Raw genomic sequence first — 20,609 nt, forward strand, 5'->3', positions numbered from 1 at the left:
GTTTCAACAGCAGTGACGGATGAGAGTTGACTGTTTTTTGCACTTTAGTCCAGTCCTCCGGCCTTAAGGGAAGATCAGTTTGTCAGGAGCAACAGTGAGGTTCCTCTTACAGAGAGGATTATACTTTTCTCTCTTTAGTAAGCACCAATGAGAGCGATCAGAGTGAAGGTAGTCAGGGGGTCTATCACACTTCCAAAGTATTAAATGCGTCCCCCCGTTAGAAGTTTGGAAGTGGGAAAGGTAAAAAAAACAATGAGAGCAAGATATCTCTCGGGACTACAAAGTGTTTCCAATTCTTGTTGTAATAGGATGCATTTTTTTTTATAATTACGTTTTTTAAATGATCAGCAAGTTTCAAGTTTCATACATTTCAAGTGATACTTCTTTCCATACACATGAATTTGTTCCCCCCTGCTCACCTAACCTATTTTATTTTTATATCCAAGCAGCAGCACCACCTTATTAAACACCTTCAGATTTAAATACATTGTGACTTTATTCATGTACATGAGGGACTTTTGGCTATAGCATTGTACGCTAATATTAATAGACAACTGTTTAAATAATGCAAATACACTGTAAACTCTACTTTTGTCTCCAACTGTTTAAGCCTGTGTGAACCTGACAAAATACAGAACAGGTTCCCAAACCCATCTTCACATCATCAATATGGAAGATAATTTATACCCACAGATGAATGTGGAAATCAACGATCTCCACTGCGGTCTCAGACTCCCAGCTAGTCCGAGAGTGCAGTTTGACTAGGACTGTTTTTAGAGAAACACCCGACTGTGTAGCAGATGGTACTTCAGCATGTAAAGTGGCTGTGTGACTGGAGAATGAGCTGCATCGGTCCGTGTCTCAAGAATGGGATTCTGTCTTGAAATCCTCAAAAAAAAAAAAGATATCTTCTGGATTAGAAGATCAAACTAAATATGAAGACACTCTTAAAATGGGAATAAATGCCCGGGTCAGGGCAGCACTGTCAGACGCTCACAGACGCTGCATCTGATTTGCAGCTTTTTGCTTCTAGCAGCCATAAGCAGCCGGTGAAGTGTGTGTGTGTGTGTGTGTGTGTGTGTGTGTGTGTGTGTGTGTGTGTGTGTGTAAGTGTGTGTGTGCAGGTGCGGTGTGGTGAAATAGGATTAGTGTACGAAGGCAAGACAAGCACGGCTGAAGTGTTGTCAACTTACTTTACAGTAATTAAACATCTGGAGCAGGGAGTTTTCCCCCATGTTTGTGTCTACCGTTGCCTCTGCTCCCTGCCAAGGAAGCCACGCTAACAGCAAGTAGGAGGAAGCTCAACAGGATCAGTTAAAAGGTTGGCATTGGGATCATAAGGGGCACAGACTTTTTAAATGCAGTCTCATCTCCCTAAAAAAGTTCCTTGGATAATAAAGTGTTCATGTCTGACAGGTTTGACCAGAGTATTGCCTAGCATTCTGTGCATCTCAGGTGTACGATTTTTAGTTTAGATTCCTGTTACACGTGTATTCAAAAAATGCAAGATAATATGAATCTGTGACTGGTTTGTCAATGTCTTTAATTTCCACATTTGTGACTGAAGTGATTTTTCTGTTCCTCAAAATTCAGTAAAACCTTTTCACTGAATTTTACAATGTTTACAATGTTACCCCATTCATATCTATAAACATATATTCTTTATCCCCTCAAACACGATATTTCAAAATTGGTTTAAGTCACTTAGTAGGGATGGTAAACATCTATGTGTTGCAAGCAAACATATCTTCGTTGTCAATAGCTAGAAAAAAATGTAGTCACAACAAGTTAATATGTTAAATGTCGGAAAACATGTATTTATTAAACAACCTTCATCCAATCCCCTTCTAGTCAAACATTTTAAAACCTGAGTAAAGTTTCATGATACATGGCATACATTACATGGCATACATTAAAACCATGTTTCATGATACATGGCATAGATATATGATATATGTATTGCTTTGTCAAATATACATTCATGTGGCCTTAGGTTGAAGAAAATCATTAGTTATCAACATTCAGAGTATATATTCAGAGTCGTGTTAGCTGTATAAAGGATAGGAGTGTGCTAGAGTGTGTGTGGTCAGTCATTCTCTTGTCTGTTGTGTAAGACATAGTAGTCATGGACGTACATCAGGACTGCGATGGGTTGACCAATGATGAGTGAGATCCACACTGCCGCGTTTCCATAGTTACCACGCAGAAAGCGAGTGACGAGCCAAGCCAATGGGAGCTGTTTGGAAATTAAAACAATAAAAACTAAAAATAAGGAATGACGAGAATCAGACAGTTTGATGTTCTTTTATGATCTATCGGCATATATCTCACCAAGAAAAATTGTCGTGATTGGCAAAAATGATCATTTAATTTTGAAAAAGGATATTTTTGTGATTTCTTTAACTAAATTTTGCTCAATGTCAAATACAACTAATGAAAAAAATATTTATTGTAAAACAAAGCATTTGGTTTTCACAGCAGTGATGACTAGAATGAGCTACAAATGAACCAATGCTTTCATTTAAAATAATTTGAGAACAGCTATTGAGAAAACGAGAAATTAATATTAAGATGAACACAAAGCATCATTATTATGAAAATACAAAATGGTACAAATCAAAAAGGCAAAGCTATGTCATGCATGCTCATATCAATAATGAAGCATTAATAAAATCCTTTAATAAAAAGTGCAAAATCTAAAGCCATTATCATAGGACTATGAAGATAAAACTATTTGTAGCCTACTACTGTTTCTGAATGTAGGCTGGCTATTCCATAGTCATAAATCAAAAGAATGTACTGCCTGAGACAGAACATGAGGCTTAGTAAATATTGGCGAACAGAGAAAAACAGGTCCCTGCAGTTAGTCTAGCTGGTGCAGGGAACCTAAACATTGGACACTTTTCAGACCAGGGCTTTTACCTTTTTGAGCCTTTTACTTTGATACACTAGCCATTCATACCTTCAATACAACTAGTCTCATCAGTCTCTATGATATATTATGCATTTTGCCTACCCTGGAAATCCAGAGTTCTTGTGAGAGCAAATTTTAATTTGCTCAGCGAGTCACTCTGAGAATGAGCAATATACTCACTCCCCGATTCCCCTCGCGGTGTATCTGATATAGGGGGGCCAAAAGCGTTGCTGTTTTACCAACCGGATACGGCAAGAGTCTTATCTATTGGTTAGCTCCGCTGGTCTGGATATGTCACCCCTTGTATTCTTCTGATTGGTCGTAGTGTTATCCAATTGCATGCAGTGATATTTTCAAATGCATGCTTGGGGCCGCCCCTGGAGTTGGGCCTGTTTCACTACTCGTTGCCGGACCCTACAGCTTTCTAGATGTGGGTCTGGATTTGCAGGATTTGCCTGCATTGACCAAAATGCAGGCATGCATAGCTCTCATGTGTGTGCACGGTTTGGGCAAGTAATATCTAGTAGGCCGTTAGTAAGTAGCCTGGATCACGCTTTTACAAGTAGGAAGTAAAATACCTTCACTTCCATTAAATGCATATTGAAAGCATAATTAAAGGGAGAACAATTGTAGGCTACACATTGTATAAACATGGGATTCAATGTTTGCTGCACCCTCCTACTTCTAAAGTCTCTAAGGACAACAACCAGAGATACTAGACTTCTATCATATTCTACAATGAGCACATTGACTGCAATAAAGTGTCACTGTATTATGACATGCAAGTACATTACCCCATGCCTTAAGTAATGTATTCTACACACAGTTTGAACATAACCCCATGCCTTAAGTAATGTATTCTACACACAGTTCATACAGTTTTCTAACCATGCTGGTCTTACCTGAGCCATCATGCCCATGAACGCCCAGAGTCTGAACATCCTCAGAGGAACACTCATCAGGTACTGTCAGGTGAAACACAGCACGGGTCAATACATGATTCAGATATGTGTTGACATACTAAAACGATGAAGGTGGACTGAGCTCTAACCTCATGGAAGAAAGCAGAGAGGAAAAAGACAGCTGACTGGCTGACCATCTTGCTGAAGCCTTTCCTCAGCAGGGGACAATAGAAGTGTCTTCAGAACAATAGGATGGATTGAAGGGTGATGGATGAATCGATAGAGGAGTTGATGGGAGAGTAAAGAACACATGTTGATACAGACCCATAGATCTAGTGAGATTAAAACAACCTGATATTTTGCGGTTGGCATTTCATATATATTTTCCATCTGATAATATTGCATCCAATGCATAATAGCTAATATTGATAAAAAAATGGGTTATTTACTGATTTATCTATAATAGCATAGGATACTAAAATACTATAGGCTAGTGAAATAGTGGACCTAAGATAGTACAACCAATTAAAACAAATTACCATAGTTAAAATCGTAGCACACGTGTAATTTACACCATGAAGTTCAGAAATGCCATTCATAATAGCTAGTTTGTTTCCTTTAGATAGTTACTTATGAATATGCTTTTCATCAGGTTTATCCCTTATTAATTAATTAAACCCACTCCTACCAACTGGCTAGGCAAATGAAAAGTCAGACAAAAAGTTATCTGTGTTCGACAATATATGTACTATAATAAACTTATTTTTAACTGCATCACTGGCTCCAATTCACGACTATAATCCGGGATACTTAATAACGCAGGCTGTGTTTAACACTCCACTTCAGATGAAATAAACAAACTACAAGGGCTCTGCTGCTGCAGTATAATTGAAGCAGGCAACCTGCTGTTGTGCCTCAGCAGCTCTGAGAACAGCTAAGCACTCCGGTAGAGAAGGCCCTCTCTCTCTCTGTAGCTCTCACCGAAGACACCACTTGTGGACGGGGATGTTCCAGTTCTGCCAGAAGTATGTCACCGTCTCAGAGTTCCTGCAGGGGGAGACGCCTGATTCAGTGGAAATTATATAAATTCGCACAGGCAATGACAAACAACATAAAGTAGGATGTTTGTTTGGGATTTGTTTTCTACCAGTGGGCTATTATGCACTGAAAGAATCAAGCCTACCCTGAAAACAGGACTCCAACACGGTTTGATATCTTTAAATCAGTTTTTTTGTATTATCCGTTTTAGTCTTCCATCTGCAATTACATGGCTCATTGTACAGCTGAGAAACTAGGTTTTAAAGTGAAACAAGTGGATCTGTGTAAAGGGCTATGGCCCCCTCCCTCACCACCAGTCCTTGTAAAACTGCCGGTCTCCGAAGCGCAGCAGCTCAGCGGTGAAGTTCAGCGATGAATGGAAGAACCAGTAGAAAAACATCAGCCACAACAAGTGGTTTGGAACCTACGGAGATGGAGGCCTCATAAATAAAACAATGCTTTGTTTTCTGCACTTTCATGTCCTGCACACAAAGTCCCCCGCCGACAGCATCCCCCTCGGCACAAAGCCTGTTTAGTGTTGTTGTTTCTCACTGAAAGCCGCCATCTCTCTACATTACGGATATAAATTTATATACAATTTCAAACCGGGGCAAAAGGCGTCAGATTTCATGTTTCTACCGTTTTGACTAAGATAAATAAGAAACCAACCGTCATTAGGCCAATAGAAAACAATATGAGTAGAGAGGGTCAAGTGGTGGTGTCCATTAATAATACAGTGTGGCACTCTACCTGTGGTGCACCTGTAAAAGAAAGAAGTGTATTTATATGGTTAGCGTTCCTCTACTCACAGCCAGCCTCAGGAGTCTCTCCATCATTCTGGAAAGATCCATGTCCTAGGAGGAGCCACGGGAAGACAGGAGACAGCAGACAGACAAAGACCAGACTCCAGTGTCAGTTACAACTCAAAGTTTCAAAAATACGCTCCAACCCTCTATACATTTATTTTAGGAGATCTGCTACTGCTTGGCACATATCAAAGAGTTGGAGAATTACTAATGCTAGTAGGTAGAATAAGTAGGCCACCCAAAAACCATGCCGGGTCATAATATTGCAACACGTCAACGTTTTAATTAAAATGTCAACTTATTGATGCATATTAACGTCAAATGTCACCAAATGCAAGTATAAGTATAACTTGTCTAAATACGTGGATCGCCCATACCTCCAGTGGTTTCATGGAGCTCTGAATGATTGGAATCATCCACTGAAAATAGAGGAAGTAAGACCCACAGATCAGCTCAACAGTGTTAAAGGGATACGCCCAGATACCTGGAGCTTGGCCCTTGCCCATCATACCCAGATTCAGACCAGTTGTTTAAACCAATTGCATTATTTGCTGGAACTCTTTGTAAATGAATTAAAAGTGTATTCCCTCACATGAAGAGGAGCTAGGCTACTGTAACTCTGCAAGCCAGTGGAGGTGGAAACAGAGAGCAGAAGCTTACCCGGCGCAGTCCTCTTCTGGACGTACTATCGTGAATTTGGAATTAAACAACTTGTCTGATCTGGGCAAAACAGGCAATCGCCAATTTACAGTTATCTCGGCTTATCCCTTCAACTGTATCAATGCAGACGAAAAAGCATAATAGATACTACAAAGTGAATATGATGTTACACATGTTGTACCTGCTGAGTCAGAGCAACTAGCATCTGGGTGAGGAAGAGCTGAAATTAATAAGAGATTTAGTTATAAAAATGTGTATATTATTTATAGGCATTTTTCAATAAGTTCTATAATAAATTATATAAATTATACCAGTTACAATAGATTTGTGAATTGCGGTGCGTGGAAATGAATTGCTTTTATCAAACAAACATGATTCACAATGAAAGCACTGATGAATACATAATTAAATGATCACCAGTGTAGAAAGTGTAGAAAAAGTGTAGAGAGTCCCCGCCTAATCAGTAAAGGTCTGCAAATAACACCAGCTCAAAAATATACATTCACACTCAAATATATCTGGCTGAAGTGATGATAATGTAAGAGAGATAATAGTGACTTATATCAAGTGACAACAGCGAGTCAGGGGTCTCCTCTCACCATCTCCAGCAGCCTCCTCAGCAGGAAACTCATGCGGATCTTGGGCGAGCGAGGGAAGTTGAGTTCGTAGCACAGAGTGGGGGCGAACACAAAGTAGTACAGATCTACACAAAGACCGGCAGACAGAGACCGAGAGGGAGAGAGAAAACAAACAGGAACATTCAAACGCTTTACCTCGTAATGTATTAGCAACTGAGTTTATTCCCAATGGAAATACATTTAAACTTGAGGAGCCTTTAGTAAGGCCCAGCACGTCGGTCTGTGTGTGAACGTTAGTGGTCTCAGGGAGGGGTACCTCTGATGGTCAGGTTGCCAGGGTAACAGATGTTCTGGTCTCCGCCAATCACTTGTTGGGCTGAGGGACCTGCAGCACATTAATGCAATAATGTAAGGACAGATGAACTCATTGTGTACCTTTTGTTTGCGTCTATTCATTTGTTTTTATGCATTGGTAACCTCTGTATTCATTTAATAATAAAATAAATAATCAAGGCTGATGTTGCTCACACAGATGAATCAAAATGACATGTTTTTGCTCTATAAATAAATGATCAAATAACATGTTGGAAAATAATGCAACCGCTGACTAGGACTTCAGTCTGCTGCCGGCCCTCAGCACTGGGTCCGTTTGTCTAGCAGAACTCACAGGAGTTGGATCTGGACAGTGTCTTGACCTTGATGCTGCTCAGCTCTCTGCACCACCTGTTGACGTCTTTATAGGAGTACAGCTTCAGGAGGAGGATGGTGTAGGTCCCCAACGCAAACACACCGCCAACTGGCCGAGGGACACAACAACAGGGCGATTCAGCGGATGTTTACCATCATAGAAAAACTCTCTCTCTTATGTGAGAAAACTGTGAAGACACCTAGATGAATAACACGTTAGAGTGAGGAGATGGAGGGAGTAAATAAGGGAGGGACAGAGAACAAGAGAGAGACACAAACACTGAGAAAAAGAGTGGAACACAGAGAGAGAGAGAGAGAGAGAGAGAGAGAGAGAGAGAGAGAGAGAGAGAGAGAGAGAGAGAGAGAGAACTGGAATGGGGGACGAATAAAAAGTAAATAACAAAGTGGAGGGAAAGGAAATGAGGTAAAATTAATTTACATAAGGAAGAAAGAAGAAAAATAGGAAAGACGAGGTCATCATTTGAAGAGCAAATGAGGCCCCCCCAAAAAAATACGCTAGCGCGGCTCAGCTAACTTTGCCAAGGACACCCAGTCTGTGATGTTCACCACAGCCAACCATTTCAAATACGTGAATATCTGTGTGTATGCCACCGTGTGTCCTTATGTGTGTTGCGTCTTATTTAGAACAACACACAAAGACACATAAAGCTACCATAGCAATATCAACAGCTACCATATGGTAGATGGACAAAGCTAAAGTAATTTGCATAATCCACCATCCCACACACACACACACACACACACACACACACACACACACACACACACACACACACACACACACACACACACACACACACACACACACACACACACACACACACACACACACACACACACACACACACACACACACAATGTGTGTGATATAGGTCGGAATAGCTGGCATTACAGCTCCCATAGATCCATCGATGAGCCATCTGCCTCTCTGGTGAACTGCAGTGTGTCTAACCATGAGAGAGGGACAGCAGAGGAGACTAGACTCTTCTTGAAGCTTTTCAAATGGTAATAGTTGTTAACATGTAAGCATCCCTTAAAATCCTCTGAATTCAGATTGTGACTTTGAAGCTGTTAATTAATGCTAAATTAAAAAATCATATTTGTCATTTCACTGCCATTGTTTAGCTGTCCTGATGTTTCCTGGAACAGTTTTATATTTCTAACATACGATTACTTCTGTTAAAAAAAATATTCCTTTAATGACCAGTTTTAAGCATTTTTAGAAAGAGTAAGGAAGGCTTTCGGGGCACGATGCAAAGCCGAGGCATAAATCATTGCCTCCGGTGGCTTACGCTTAATTTGTAATTTTGGAATTATGTCTTGATTCTCCTGGGACATTTAAACATCCCTTAGAGCTGACTTATAAATCACACATCAAAAGAGCGATTTAAAAAAAACTGAAAAAAGCCAGGAAAGGTTAGCCATCAACTTGCCTCCCACAATCCCTAAAGTATTTTCATTAAAATTCAAAATGAGTTGAATTGATAATAACGGGGCTCCACCCGGGGAAACATTTAAACAAGTCTAATGTCTATAATAATAACACTGAGCAACATTGCAGTACTCTTTTGGCTCCTGTTATTCACTACCTGGATGCTTGTAGCGGTCGTCACAGACCCACACCCGCACGCGCACACACGCGCACACACACACACGTGCACACGCACACGTACTTGCTCTCCGACATAGACTTCCTGTGTAAACAGCGGTGGTGGTAGGAGAATAGACAGACAGATGGATTGAATCCTATGCCTCTACCTCCCACAGAGAAATCTGATGAGCATTGGGGAGAGGAGGAGGAGGAGGAGAGACTAGAGAGGTTAGGGTAGAAGAGAGAGGAGAGGAGAGGAGAGAGGAGAGAGGTTAGGGTAGAAGAGAGAGAGGAGAGGAGAGAGGTTAGGGGAGAAGAGAGAGGAGAGAGGTTAGGGTAGAAGAGAGAGAGGAGAGGAGAGAGGTTAGGGGAGAAGAGAGAGGAGAGAGGTTAGGGTAGAGGAGAGAGGTTAGGGTAGAAGAGAGGAGAGAGGAGAGAGGTTAGGGTAGAAGAGAGAGGAGAGGAGAGGAGAGAGGTTAGGGGAGAAGAGAGAGGAGAGAGGTTAGGGGAGAAGTGAGAGGAGATGAGGAGAGGAGAGGAGAGGAGAGGAGATGAGGAGAGACTAAGGGAGGACATGAGATGAGAGTTCAGGAAAGGATAGGGAAGGAGAGGAGAGGAGAAGAGAAAACAAATGGCACGTGAAGATGAGACGGTATGGTCGAATGTGTTCAATGCATTGAATGTTTGGTTTATCCGGTGCCTATGCTATACGAGGAGTACTCGATCTCCTTAAGTACACTCAATATCTGCATTGTGTTCCCTTGATGTCTGACGTGACCTTTGTCATTCAGTGGTTTATGTGCTGCATGTATACGTTAGTCGGTGACATAGCTTGATTTACCGTACACACTACTGGTTGGCCAACCGTAAGCATGTTGGTATTGGCAACAAGTAGGGGAGCGTGATATACTGACTCAATACTGATATTGCAATATCACATTGGGCAAAATCAAATATCAAACCGAAAATGAAACAATAAAAGCATGCAATATTCTGTGTGGAGAGACTCCTCCGGTGGCTGTGTGACTCTGTTGTGCTCAGTTTGGAGCCCGCTTGAAAGCGCTTTATAATGATCAAGTTTCATTGGCCATTTGCCCAGTCACATGCAAGTGTACATGTCCACTAAATGAACATTACCCTATGGAGCCTACTGTGTGGTCACATGGTCTGACCCGTGTGTGCATGGTCCGGGGGGCGGGGTAAAAGTGAGGACGTCGTGCTCCCAGGGGCCAAACCCCAACCCGAGGGGGGCGGGCTCGCAGTCTGTCGGGTTGCATTGTTGTGCAGACAATGTAGGCAGACTACTAGACGTCATTAAAACTACGCCCAATGCCTGGAGTCCGCCAGGATCCTCCTCCGTCTCCTTGACGGCGCTAGACAAACTGGGCCTCATACGGGTGGTGTCTCTAGTTAGGTTGGTGTCTTTGATACAGGACTCATACGGGTGGTGTCTCTAGTTAGGTTGGTGTCTTTGATACAGAACTCATATGGGTGGTGTCTCTAGTTAGGTTGGTGTCTTTGATACAGGACTCATACGGGTGGTGTCTCTAGTTAGGTTGGTGTCTTTGATACAGAACTCATATGGGTGGTGTCTCTAGTTAGGTTGGTGTCTTTGATACAGAACTCATATGGGTGGTGTCTCTAGTTAGGTTGGTGTCTTTGATACAGGACCCATTTTAGTTAGTAATTAATAGTTTAGTTATTTTTATTTTAAGACACCACCACAGAAGCACTATTCTGATATACATGTGCGCACCAGATAAACCCTTTTGTTGTTAGAACACTTGTTTTGATGTTATGGATCTATTTTGATGCGTTACTCCATCACTTTTATGTTTTTATGTTTAAGAATATCACAATTATAATCAATATCACAATATTTCTGAACAATAACGCAACATCATAATTTGTCAATGATGCACCCCTAGCGACACGATTGTGATCCTTTCCCCTTCTCATGTAAAATGAACACATTGTCTATTAATCATTGTTATTCTATAGTACTGTGTGTTATACAGTAGTGTATGGTTGTGTGTGTACTGTTTGCTGACAGTCAGACTAATGGAGACACATGCACATGACCTTTAGATGACCCTGCCTGTTGATGCCCGCCCACTCGGGCAGCTTTGCCCGCCCCCTCATCCAGAGCCAACTGGATGAGGCCCCAGTCATGGTCATGTGACTGTATAAACACTAGATGGGCGCTGTTGTAACACTGAATCCAAATGTATAATTTCTGTTTTACACACATACACCTACACCCCCACCCACTTCATCACACACACACACCAACACAAACAGAGGAGTCTATTTACCTGGGGATATGGAGGGGACCAATAGGACGACAACAGCAGGGAAGCTAAGGATGATTGACAGATTGACCGAGTGGAAAAGAAGCCCCACTTGTTCACTGAGGGAGCCCTGCAAAGAGACACTCATTAAGTAATAAATCCCATACAACATTATATATATAAAATACTTTTTAAATAATTTACAAATTTATAAATTAATAAATTTACAATTTACTTTTTTAATAATTTACAAATTCTACTGAAACATGTACAAAGTATGTACAAGCACGTTTACTCATTTAAATTACCTATAAACAGTGACACAAGTATGTTAACCTTTAACCTAAATTTGCCTGTGTGCTACCAAGTATGTGTCACTCTGAACGTACAAACAGGGCCTCGCCCATTGTTCAACCAGTCAGGTTGTCTGGAGAATGAGTCAGAAGTGCTGCTATGCATCCGGAACCAGAGCCGATGAGCTCACCTTTGACAGCTGTCTCTCTGTGTAGAGTGCCGCCAGTATAAATACATTGGAAACTGTAAAAGACAATGAATGAAAACAATGTTAAAGTAATTGACAAAATTGCCTTGTTTCTCGCTACCAAAGCTGTGTATGAGTCATTTGAAGCACAGGCTGTCAGGTGACATGTCTTTGAGTATGAAATATCTTTGAATATCTAAATGGAATAGACATGACGGGGTGAACTAGTGAAAACAAGCAAACATCGTCGCCAGACGCACACGAAATTAAGGACAAGGATTTCTAGGTGACCACTGGGCCACTCGTGAGGTCAACCACCTGACCAGCCAACAGGACTCTGAAAACATGCACAAGTCCCAGACCACCACACACAGGCACCCAGCAGTGGACTATGAATGAAATGAGCCAGCACTAACGGGGCATATGCGCATCACAGCACACACCACCTGCCACAAAGGAAGGAACAGGGTTTGAGTGCATTCAAGCACACACACACAAAACTTAATCATTCATTATAAATGCTAACTTGAATATGCACAAAAACATTATTAGTTATTCATTTGACCTTAATATATTGCCAAGCACTTGCCAAGATCACATGACAGTTAGGGATTAAAGTAACTAAATTAAAATAAAAGTCATGACCACACTGTCAAGTTAACCAAGATGAGGGCTAATTTGACAAAAAACTGTACATTAAATGCATGTATTTGCCCTCCGTCCTGATCTCCTAGCAGACTTATTGAACCACTATGGACTCGGCTAATCATCACTTCAACCTTTGAGTAAACAGCAAACCAATGTTATGCACAAAGAGGTTCATGAATCATATCGTTGCATTCCTAGCATACATATTCATTTTAATATACTTCAATAAACACTGCAATTTTCGCAACATACTTTTAGCGTTGTGTCCAGCATGTATATTTGAATATATTTATATACATGTACTGTATATATAAATATGTAATATGTATTGGTCAGAAAATAGATTCAAACGTTACAAATCGCAGATTTAAATGTTGTATGAATGGATAACTAGATTTCTCTAGTTTCTACCTCAGAAAATCTCATCTACCTTCAAAAAGGCATCTCATGATGAACGCTATTTAACCAACTGGTCAACTGAGATGCAGCAACTGATCTACAAATCAACGACACATCCAAGAATCGTGGCGTTGGGTTAGTTCTGCTCCAGAGGTGAAGACATTTCTAAAAACCCAATTAAATCGACTCGGTTCCACATAGTTCTTGTTCATGTCTTTGAGCATATGGAGACAGGGCCCTTTTCCTCATGTGTCCATCGTGTCTGCACAGCAGACACTCCCATCTTTTATTTCTGTATGGCCGGAGTGGGACCCATCTTCAGCCCGGGCGTTTCAGGCCCACACCGGCCCACTTTTTTCCAGTGATGGAAGAATTTGGATAAGAACAGCACACAACTCGTACTACCCCTTTTTGGATCAACGTTTGCCAAATGAAAAATCCACCTCAAGGATCTGTTAGTTTAACTGATATATATAAAATACAATGTTAACCCATTACATATTTGGGATCATTTCAATGAATCTTGTCAGTTCTATGTGTGGGTTATCTTATATCAAATAATTGTAATATTGTTTTTAAAGTCCTCTCTACCTGTCCCCTCAGTCCTGTCCTCTTCATGTCTATGGGGTTCACTATGCACCATCAGGGAGGGCTGGACTGCTGCTCTGAGGCTACAAAATATTTTAGAATTTATATAATTGACTATCTATCACGTTTGTTCTGTCTTTTATATTTTACATGATTCCTGCCCTCCACAATTAACAACACTTGTCGCTTCTGTTCGCTGATTCTCTTCTGTTACCGCTCTAGAAAAGACGCAACATGGGCCAAACCAACTAAAATAATTGTGAGGGGTGAACTACCGTACATTGTATAATCCATGAATCCATGAATTAAGAACGTCTACTTTAGGAGAAAAAAAATAATGGTCAAACTAATTTTTTCTTTCACCCAAGCGGCCCAAAATACATTTGAAAGTGGACCTGGCCGACGGGAAACCTCCCGAAAGTCCCGATGGCCACCCGGGGCCTGGGTGTTGCTGTGAAGAAGAAAACGCCAGCGAACGTATCCAGACATTTATCATACTGTGCCATAACTCTAAGACCGTTTGGTTGCTGACCGGTTGCTATTTCACTTATCAACGAGCACAACAGACACTGGGCAAGCACGACCAGTACTTTTGTCTATGCTTCTTTTTCAGTCCTCAATAACGAGACGTTGAGAGTTGTTCTATAAAGGCCATGAGTTTGAAGCTGCAATGTGTGATAATGAGCCCATCCTAGTGGGAAGGCGGGGGACAGCGGCCTCTCTGAGCGGCTGGGCAGCGGTGTGACGCAGGCTGGCGGACTGTGGGTGGTGTGGGGGGGGTGAGGGGAGTGTGCAGCTGCAGGACGTTCTGGAGGACAGAGAGAGGTACGGGCTGGCCGGCCCTCTTTAGAAGTAATCAGTTCTAGGATGTGACTGATAACATTATATGAATCCCTATGGATCAGCATTGACTCCAGATGTACTCAGGTCAATTACGGCTATGCGCTAGTTGAAAAGTTAAGTATTGCAACTTTGATCATAAAGTTTGTTCAGTTACAAATTTCATGTTTTCTGTAATTCTATTGTGTGGTTTACATTTGATCAGTCAGCGTGCCTACTGCCTACTTGCCAATTGTATCAGCAAATGTTGAGTTGTACTTTGATGGATACTTGAGCTCATTTATTTAGTATAGTTTTTCTTTGAATGTGCTATTCAAAATCTGCACTCTCACTCTTGCGGTAACTGACAATGTCATATATTATTCAGAGTACTGTTACTCTGTACTCTGTTTGATAAAAAACAGTACTCTCCATCTCTTAATCTAACAAATACAGTGTAACTATCTGTTGGATGCAAATGATCCTCCATCTCTGTCTCCCCACCTATACACACACCCTGGGTGGTGAAACGGTGTTCATGTTGAACCATGCGGGACGGGGTCGGCAGGCACTGCAGCGTAAAATGACTGTAATGTTATGAAGCAAGCGCTAGTGTTTCATCTGTGTTTACATATACTGCTGGAAGACAAGCTATCCATGTTGATGAGTTATAATAATACATGGAAAGTCTAAATTCAAATGAAGTCTTCAGGCGTTTATTTTGTCAATCAAAACCGACCACACTGTTGTACCCAACAGTGTATATACACACTGTTCAGTACAACATAGTTTGGTGTGTGTGTGTGTGCGTCTCTCTTAGGTAGTCAATGTCATCAGAGAATGAGCCACCCATTCAGACTCATTTCATGTCGTAATGTTTCCATTACAGGCCTCAACATTACATCTGGTTCCATTCCTCGTAGCATCAGACTCACGTCCCCGTCTTGGTGTTCTCCTTTAAGCCTCATTTACTGCAGCCTTATCCCTCTTTACTGTCATTACATTCCTCTCTCTCTCTCTCTCTCTCTCTCTCTCTCTCTCTCTCTCTCTCTCTCTCTCTCTCTCTCTCTCTCTCTCTCTCTCTCTCTCTCTCTCTCTCTCTCTCTCTCTCTCTCTCTCTCTCTCTCTCTCTCTCTCTCTCTCTCTCTCTCTCTCTCTCTCTCTCTCTCTCTCTCTCTCTCTCATATGAAGATGTGCCAACAGTTGTGTTGGGACAGCTCTGAGCCAACGGTCAGTATGCATCACTGCAGTACCACAGAACTTCCCACGCTCACCGATGACGAGGCAGGCCGCGGGCCAACTGTACGGGTCCTTCACAAACAACGACAACACCTGAATGGGGTCCACCAGGATGCCATACCTGATAGAAATAAACAGACAGACATGTTATATTATCATTAGGTCTGTTAAGGGGCGGGGAATAATATGCATGTATGTAGTGAAAGAATACAGTGTTACACACTTTAACAGGTTTTCTAGGAAGAGGCGTGAGTTGCTGAGGACCTGTAACACAGAGGATTGCAAAACAGTCGGTCAGGTTACTGGAGTAGTAGCATGTGACGCAACACAGAATGAGTTACAGAATGAGTCAAGGCTGCTGGAAGCTCGCAGTCTTTGGTATTTTTAGGTCAGATTTCTTCTTCTTGTTCCACTGTTTTGTACCAGCCTGTTCTCGATTCCCTCTGATTCGCTCAACCCTGTCATCTCTGCTCGTCCCGGTACTATAGAGAGACTTGCAGTGTGCTGCAATAACTCTAACTCTCTGCCTCTCTTTCATGGTTTTCATTGTTTCTTTAGTCCTTCCAGTTCTTCCAATTGAGTCAAGCCCCAGACTCTTTGTTCCTCTCCCCATCCTTCTCCTCGTGATACTTCCCTCTCTTTCTGCATTTCTCCTCTTTTGCACCTCTTTTTGTATCCACCACCCATTCCTCTATTCTCCTCTCGTTATCCTCCTCCTCCTCTCACTCCCTCCATCTCGATGGCTTTTAATATCTCATTACCCGACACAAAGCCCCCACGCTGCTCGCTGGGTACAGCGCTGGGGTTCACCAGGAATAAAAAGGAAAACCTCCAGCGACGAACACAACCATCTGCGTTCAAAGTCCGGATTAGCAGAAGAAGAAAAAAAGAACACCATTTGCTGCTGTCTCCCACTCTTTCTTCTCTCCTCTTATCTTGCAGCTTCTCCTTGGCAAAGAAAAAACTGAAAATCTTTTTTTTCTACATGTGACAAGTTTAACTGGAGTGTTGAACTGGCCTTTTGGCTTGAGTCTATTATCTATTAATATGTTTCCTGATGTCTCCCGGAATAGTTCCGTACAGCTTCAAGACAGACTCAACTGGTGGACAGTGTAGGTCCCGTCAGTATATCACTGGAACCACCCAGCATCAACAAAGCACCCTGAATCTCAAGCAGTTGATCTGCCAAAAACCACTGGGTGACTGATGTCACCAAACTAAATACAAGATTTTTCAACGTTACTGGAAAAAAAGCTCAGCTTTGTATAGGTATTCTATGCAAATTATGGTGTGTGTGTGTGTGTGTGTGTGTGTGTGTGTGTGTGTGTGTGTGTGTGTGTGTGTGTGTGTGTGTGTGTGTGTGTGTGTGTGTGTGTGTGTGTGTGTGTGTGTGTGTGTCTCACCAGCATGACCACACACCAGTTGAGGATTCCGCGATAATTACTGAAACCACTGGACGAGCTCAGCAAGGACTCCTGCTGCTGGTGACAACTAGATAGAGAAGGCATGGATGAAAGGAGGGATGGAGGGAGGGGTGCGGAGATGATGGACGGAAGGACGTGTGGATGGATGGAGGGGAGGGAGGGAGGGTTGGGGAGGTGATGGATGGATGGATGGACAGAAGGATGGGTAGTAGAGGGGGGGTTAGGTAGTAGAGGGGGGGTTAGGTAGTAGAGGGGGGGTTAGGTAGTAGAGGGGGGGTTAGGTAGTAGAGGGGGGGTTAGGTAGTAGAGGGGGGGTTGGGTAGTAAAGGGGGTTTAGGTAGTAGAGGGGGTTTAGGTAGTAGAGGGGGGGTTAGGTAGTGGAGGGGGGGTTAGGTAGTAGAGGGGGGGTTAGGTAGTAGAGGGGGGGTTAGGTAGTGGAGGGGGGGTTGGGTAGTACGGGGGGGTTAGGTAGTAGAGGGGGGGGTTAGGTAGTAGAGGGGGGGGTTAGGTAGTGGAGGGGGGGTTAGGTAGTAGAGGGGGGGTTAGGTAGTGGAGGGGGGGGGTTAGGTAGTGGAGGGGGGGTTAGGTAGTAGAGGGGGGGGTTAGGTAGTGGAGGGGGGGTTAGGTAGTGGAGGGGGGGGTAGGTAGTAGAGGGGGGGGGGGTTAGGTAGTGGAGGGGGGGGTTAGGTAGTAGAGGGGGGGTTAGGTAGTAGAGGGGGGGGGGGGTTAGGTAGTGGAGGGGGGGGTTAGGTAGTAGAGGGGGGGGTTAGGTAGTAGAGGGGGGGGTTAGGTAGTAGAGGGGGGGGTTAGGTAGTAGAGGGGGGGGGGTTAGGTAGTAGAGGGGGGGTTAGGTAGTGGAGGGGGGGTTAGGTAGTGGAGGGGGGGTTAGGTAGTAGAGGGGGGGTTAGGTAGTGGAGGGGGGGGTTAGGTAGTGGAGGGGGGGTTAGGTAGTAGAGGGGGGGGTTTAGGTAGTAGAGGGGGGGTTAGGTAGTAGAGGGGGGGGTTAGGTAGTGGAGGGGGGGTTAGGTAGTAGAGGGGGGGTTGGGTAGTAGGGGGGGGTTAGGTAGTAGGGGGGGGGTTGGGTAGTAGAGGGGGGGTTAGGTAGTAGAGGGGGGGGTTAGGTAGTAGAGGGGGGGGTTAGGTAGTAGAGGGGGGGGTTAGGTAGTGGAGGGGGGGTTAGGTAGTAGAGGGGGGGTTGGGTAGTAGGGGGGGGTTAGGTAGTAGGGGGGGGGGGTTGGGTAGTAGAGGGGGGGTTAGGTAGTGGAGGGGGGGTTAGGTAGTAGGGGGGGGGTTGGGTAGTAAAGGGGGGGTTTGGTAGTAGAGGGAGGGATGGGTAGATGATGTTTGGAAGGATGTATTGAGTGGATGAAGGTTTGATGAATGGCAGAGTGTGTGGTTTGGTGGATGCATGGACGAGGTGAAATCACACCATGTGTATGCAAAAGGATTTCTACCGAAGAAGAAAGATGGATGAAACGCAACAGGTGAACATATTAATACCGGGTATCCTGGTGGCATATCTTTTTAGGGAAATATAAACAGTTTACTATGAACTTTAACTAGTAGGACCTGTGACTGCTCCTTTACACCCCTCTGGACTGTTAGTCCCTTGCGTGTTATTATAGTGCACAAATAAATGCATATCGTCAATTATTCTCGGATTTCGCAATAATATTTAAATTATTAAGGGGAATGAGGGAAGTAACTAAAGGAATGGTTGACAGCTAAAACACACATACACATTGTAAACAGTGCGGGGTTGTACATACTTTTTCTATGGATATAGAAAAAGTATATACCTACAAACAGAACGAAAGACCAAAATAAGTGTGTGGGCCCCAGCAGTTAGCAGACGACACAACTGAGCCATTTAAATGGAAATGTATGGCCCAGAAATAAATCATTTTAAAAGAACACTATCCTCACCTCAATCTGCCACCGTGGTCATTCCTTCGTTTTCGTTTTTCGTGTTTTGATTTGGAGTGAGTTGTATGCGAGCCATTGTGCTTGCCTGGTTCTCTGCTCGCAGTCAGCGCGGAGCCGCACGCCGCGGCAGCCCCGCCGCTGCCCGGCTGCACAGTAGAGCCTCGTACCGCACAGAAACTAGCCCTTCTGCGGAGGGCGGCGGGCCTGATGGCGCAAGAATCACCCATGTTTCAAAGTGTAAGCTTCAAAGTTAACATATCGCTGTGTGTATACATGTGTGTGTGTGGGGGGGTGTTTGCATGTGCGTGTTTGGTAAGTTTACTTCAGGTAACGACATGCCCCCTTCTCAACTGACACGGTTGCGTGGAGGAGGAAGTTGCGAGATAATCCGCCATCCCGCCCGCCCAGTGGGAGAGCCTCCCGGTTCGTGTAGTAGGAGTGGGAGTAGGAGTGAGCTGAGCTCAGCTGTGGTTAAAGGACATGGACAGACCCAACGACATCCGCATACGACGCCCATTACTGCTGGGAGAACCACTGAAAACAATTGTTTTCTATTTACTTTAGCAGAAGAGATTGCTTTCTAAGTAGACGTCTCATAACTCTAGACTACTTTAACAACACCTTATTTTGATATATGAATAGTGGGTGGACTCTTTTCCAGAATAGTGCACCATGACATTTGGTGTGGGTGTTTGTCCAGAGTATTGTGTGTCCAGAGTGTCTGCAGGCTGATCGTGTCCTTGTTCACGACGAAGCTGATCAGCAGCATTGATCCAGCTTTATCAGAGCTATCCGTCTATAAGGTTGGAGGGTTGTCTGTCTATAGGGTTGGAGTAATGGGACTGTCTCCTACTGGATACGGCAAGGATAAGGATCAATAAGAAACTGATCACTATTTTTTTTTAGGAAGGCCCGTGGACTGTGCCTAATTTGAATTTGAGTACAACTTTTTTAGTAGACCTATTTAGCTCATCCCAATCCCATCCCAATTTAATAATTTACAGGAGCTATAACAGTACATGATATTTGGAAATGTGTGTGTGTGTGTGTGTGTGTGTGTGTGTGTGTGTGTGTGTGTGTGTGTGTGTGTGTGTGTGTGTGTGTGTGTTAAATTGCTCACGTAGGCTTCAGTTTCACCAGATAGCTCTATCATTCATATCAATGGATGACACATTCTTAGCTCATCATTTTATCTAACTGGTTAAAATGTCAAAAGGACATTTTATACAATGTAAATGTAATTTGTTCTAGTATTTCCCCAAAAACAGTAGGCATCTTTCTATATTATAACACCCCCAAGACATCATCGTCCAGTAAACCATCCCATAAAACAATAAATGTACTGAGATCAACCCAATGCTGTTGTGACCACTAGAGGGCGGCAAAAAACAAAATTATTCCGATTTTATTGAGGCAATATGTGAATGAGAATAATTTAGTCTGCATCATATTGGAACCACATTCACACCACCGTCCCAAAAATATATTAATTTATTAATCCTTCATCACTGTTTAATTTAGTCAAGACAAACTAGTAAATGCTGGTTTAAAACCACTAGGATTCACCTCAAAAGAACCACCAGGTCCAACGTGGACT

The 20,609-nt window shown here is 43.1% G+C and overlaps 1 protein-coding gene across 3 annotated transcripts; it reads right to left on the reverse strand.

Moving 5' to 3' along the window:
• Positions 1-1,773: 1,773 nt before the first annotated feature.
• On the reverse strand, positions 1,774-19,290 carry LOC311351205 (diacylglycerol O-acyltransferase 1-like). 3 transcript variants are annotated; one of them, XM_084471305.1, is made up of 17 exons: positions 19,013-19,290; positions 17,066-17,153; positions 15,886-15,926; positions 15,698-15,783; positions 11,973-12,025; positions 11,513-11,618; positions 7,566-7,694; positions 7,215-7,283; positions 6,920-7,023; positions 6,502-6,540; positions 6,038-6,079; positions 5,664-5,708; positions 5,166-5,278; positions 4,798-4,863; positions 3,966-4,053; positions 3,817-3,879; positions 1,774-2,236 (listed from the first exon to the last, which is right to left on the reverse strand). In XM_084471305.1, exons 1-17 carry the CDS (start codon positions 19,237-19,239, stop codon positions 2,087-2,089), a joined length of 1,509 nt encoding a protein of 502 aa, XP_084327431.1. In that variant the 5' UTR covers positions 19,240-19,290; the 3' UTR covers positions 1,774-2,086. The 3 variants fall into 3 exon arrangements, 2 of the variants coding, with proteins under 2 accessions (XP_084327431.1, XP_084327432.1); XR_014636724.1 differs by lacking the exon at positions 3,966-4,053 and having other exon boundaries at positions 2,221-2,236; XM_084471306.1 differs by lacking the exons at positions 11,973-12,025; positions 15,698-15,783; positions 15,886-15,926.
• Positions 19,291-20,609: the final 1,319 nt, after the last annotated feature.

The sequence above is a fragment of the Micromesistius poutassou genome, assembly GCF_964030765.1.
Source record: "Micromesistius poutassou genome assembly, chromosome: 8".
Taxonomy (NCBI): domain Eukaryota; kingdom Metazoa; phylum Chordata; class Actinopteri; order Gadiformes; family Gadidae; genus Micromesistius; species Micromesistius poutassou.

Excerpts from the sequence above, each read along its gene's own strand:
- LOC311351205 (XM_084471305.1), bottom strand. The coding sequence starts at position 19,239 with ATGGGTGATTCTTGCGCCATCAGGCCCGCCGCCCTCCGCAGAAGGGCT. Across the intron at positions 17,154-19,012 it reads GACCACGGTGGCAGATTGAG|TTGTCACCAGCAGCAGGAGT; the intron begins GTGAGGATAGTG and ends TTCTCTATCTAG. Across the intron at positions 15,927-17,065 it reads ACTGGTGTGTGGTCATGCTG|GTCCTCAGCAACTCACGCCT; the intron begins GTGAGACACACA and ends TCTGTGTTACAG.